This window comes from Poecilia latipinna, unplaced genomic scaffold, assembly GCF_001443285.1.
Source record: "Poecilia latipinna isolate Pla-1442-1.1 unplaced genomic scaffold, P_latipinna-1.0 Scaffold3336, whole genome shotgun sequence".
NCBI classification, from domain to species: Eukaryota; Metazoa; Chordata; class Actinopteri; order Cyprinodontiformes; family Poeciliidae; genus Poecilia; species Poecilia latipinna.
Genome location: NW_015115952.1, coordinates 1 through 2,546, shown reverse-complemented (window position 1 = coordinate 2,546; position 2,546 = coordinate 1). Strand labels below are relative to the sequence as shown.

Here is a 2,546-nt window from a genome sequence, read left to right as displayed (position 1 = left end):
GATCGGTTTTTATTGTATTTAATACAATAAAATGCTTTATATATATATATGCTTTATTATATTTTAACGTTCTTATACCCCAAGAAGCATGAACTAACCCATTCCTGGACTTCAGTATAACTTTTCTGCATATCTAATGAATGTATGGTTTGAAAGAACAACTTTCACCCCAGATGATCAGACAACCAGTAAGTATGAAAAAAAAATCCTACTGCAACCAAGTGCTTCTTTTTGCTGATGTTGTAGCACACTGAATTTTTACACCAATAAACGTAGGATAAATACAAGAGGCACAAATCATAAACATAAAAAGATAGACAAGAATGCATTTGATGTTTTGTAAAAGGAGCTCCATTTCTGCATGTTTGGTCCATGATAGCTCCAAAAACAGTTTTAGACATGCCAACATACTTGGCAAGGTAACAGCCTAAGAAAGATATGCTGCGGGTCACATGAGTCACAATGGCCACATATTACCCCTGTTTCTAATCTTCTGATATCTGAACTGAAAGTTACAATGTGAAAAATAAACTAAAAACCAGACTTGATGCTTTATAGTATAACGTTATATGGAGAATCGTGAATGGCAGCTCTAGCATAACAGATGTTACCTCCAGCTCTCTGAGAGCGTTGTCACACTCCTTCTGACCTGGAGCCTGCTGAGTGCACATGGTGATGAGCTGGTTGATGCTGTCTGTAACTGCCCTGGAGACATAAAGACTCACACATGTTAAGTATAGACTAGCTATGGAAAAGGCACAGTCTTACAAAGGGGGAGAGGATTTCTCACCGAGCTGCTGCTGCTAGCTGGTTCTTCAGGTTGGGTGAGCTGGGGTCGGTGGACAGAGCCTTGGCTGCAAGCAGCAGCTTGCTTGATGACATAGAGATAGTTTTCAGGTTGGACACTACCTGTGTCTGATCCTCTTTGGACTACAAGAGACAAGAAAGGCTAAAAGTTTGAATTCAGTTAGAGCACTAAATGTTTCTTCTTGAATAAAACTGCTGAATGTTCAGGAGAATTTAAATCAGAAGTTTGACCAGTTTTATGAACGCTTAAGCCACACATGATAACAACAATCAGAGTGTTTTTAAAAACCAAAATGAATAAATGTGAACTTACCTGCTTCTTAAAACCCTAAACAGAAGATGCCATTTTTGGAATACTAAAAACCACAATCCAAATTTATATAAGAAAATGACTAAATAACTGGACACTGCAGAGCAGAAAAGTCTCAGTTTCTTCATGTCTGCTGGATAGTAAAAAAAATTTTTGATGGTATGAAATAATTCAGTCGTTTTTTTCCCCCAGGCAGATGTTTTATTAACAGCTTCCATTTAACAGAGGGCATTTCTCATGATGATGACCAAAAAAATGAATTCAGTAATGAGCGTTTAATATATAATAACGTATCATCATTCCTCTGCCACAGAGTTCAACTACTTGCCATATCATGTTAGAATCTTTGCTGAAATTTGCTCACTTTGCTTGCGCTCCATTAGCTTGGTTTCCTGTGACTTCTTTCCTATATTTTCTAATAGCTCTCTGCTATCTCCTTATTAGTAATCAAATACTCCTGCTACTATGGATCATTTGTCTCAAAATTGTGACTCAACTAAAATGACCTCTGTGGCAGTCTTATCTAATCCTACCTGGGAGGTTCCAGCCATGTCAACACCAGCATCCAGGAAGGTGTTGAAGTCTTGTCCAAACTTGCTGGTAGCCCTGGCCAGGTCCTGGGTGGTCCCTCTGGATGCCTGGACCACCTCATTGGCTGACTGGTTAAGGCCAGCTGCCACCTCATTCAGCTGAGCCTGAATTTCCTGGAAACTTCGTCCACTGGACGGGAACTGCAAGGTTAGAGAGAGAATACCAATGTTGAATGGCGCATTGCGAAATTAAAAATAAAAAAAACTTTTTTTTCTTGAGAATGCACAAGTTAGAAAGAGGTCTTTATCTTAAATTTAGAAAAATATAAAGTAGTGTCCACCGTTTACTCTAGTCATGAAATACTTCTTCAGATTTTATAACTAGAATTACATTACTCCCTTCCCCTTAAGCTCAACCCCAGAAAAAAGCACAGAGATGTTGTTTTGGACAAAGTTAAAGGAAATTTAAGAAAAAAAGGAAGTGTAGCAAATGGTTTAAAAAATGCACAGCAATACATTTTTAAAAACTTCGACGGGGTGTGCATAAGACTGACATGAAACCGTCATAAACGTGACGTAATCCCAGTCATGAAGATGAATGAGACTTCATGAATGCTTATGACTGTTGCTAGTAAGTGTGATTCTGTAAATAATGACACTTCTAATGAAAAGCTGAAAATTGTAATGAACGTTTGATGCAAGTTTAATGCAACTTTGCTTCTAAAAGTGTCAATATTTACCAAATAATGCAAAGTTGACACTTTTAATGCATTTTAATGCAATTTTGCATGAAAAGTGTCATTATTTACAGAATCACACTTACTAGCAACAGTCATAAGCATTCATGAAGTCTCATTCATCTTCATGACTGGGATTACGTCACGTTTATGACGGTTTCA

General features: G+C 37.6%; 1 protein-coding gene across 1 annotated transcript in view; it reads right to left on the bottom strand.

The window, feature by feature from the left end:
* LOC106940722 (talin-1-like) overlaps positions 1-1,896 on the bottom strand; it is a gene marked incomplete at its 5' end in the record, with an annotated part of 41,198 nt that extends 39,302 nt beyond the window's left edge. Inside the window, 3 exons of the mRNA XM_015023530.1 lie at positions 612-705; positions 791-930; positions 1,651-1,896. Of these exons, the coding sequence (XP_014879016.1) occupies positions 612-705; positions 791-930; positions 1,651-1,896 (480 nt within the window). The remainder of the gene's footprint in view (positions 1-611; positions 706-790; positions 931-1,650) is intronic.
* Positions 1,897-2,546: the final 650 nt, after the last annotated feature.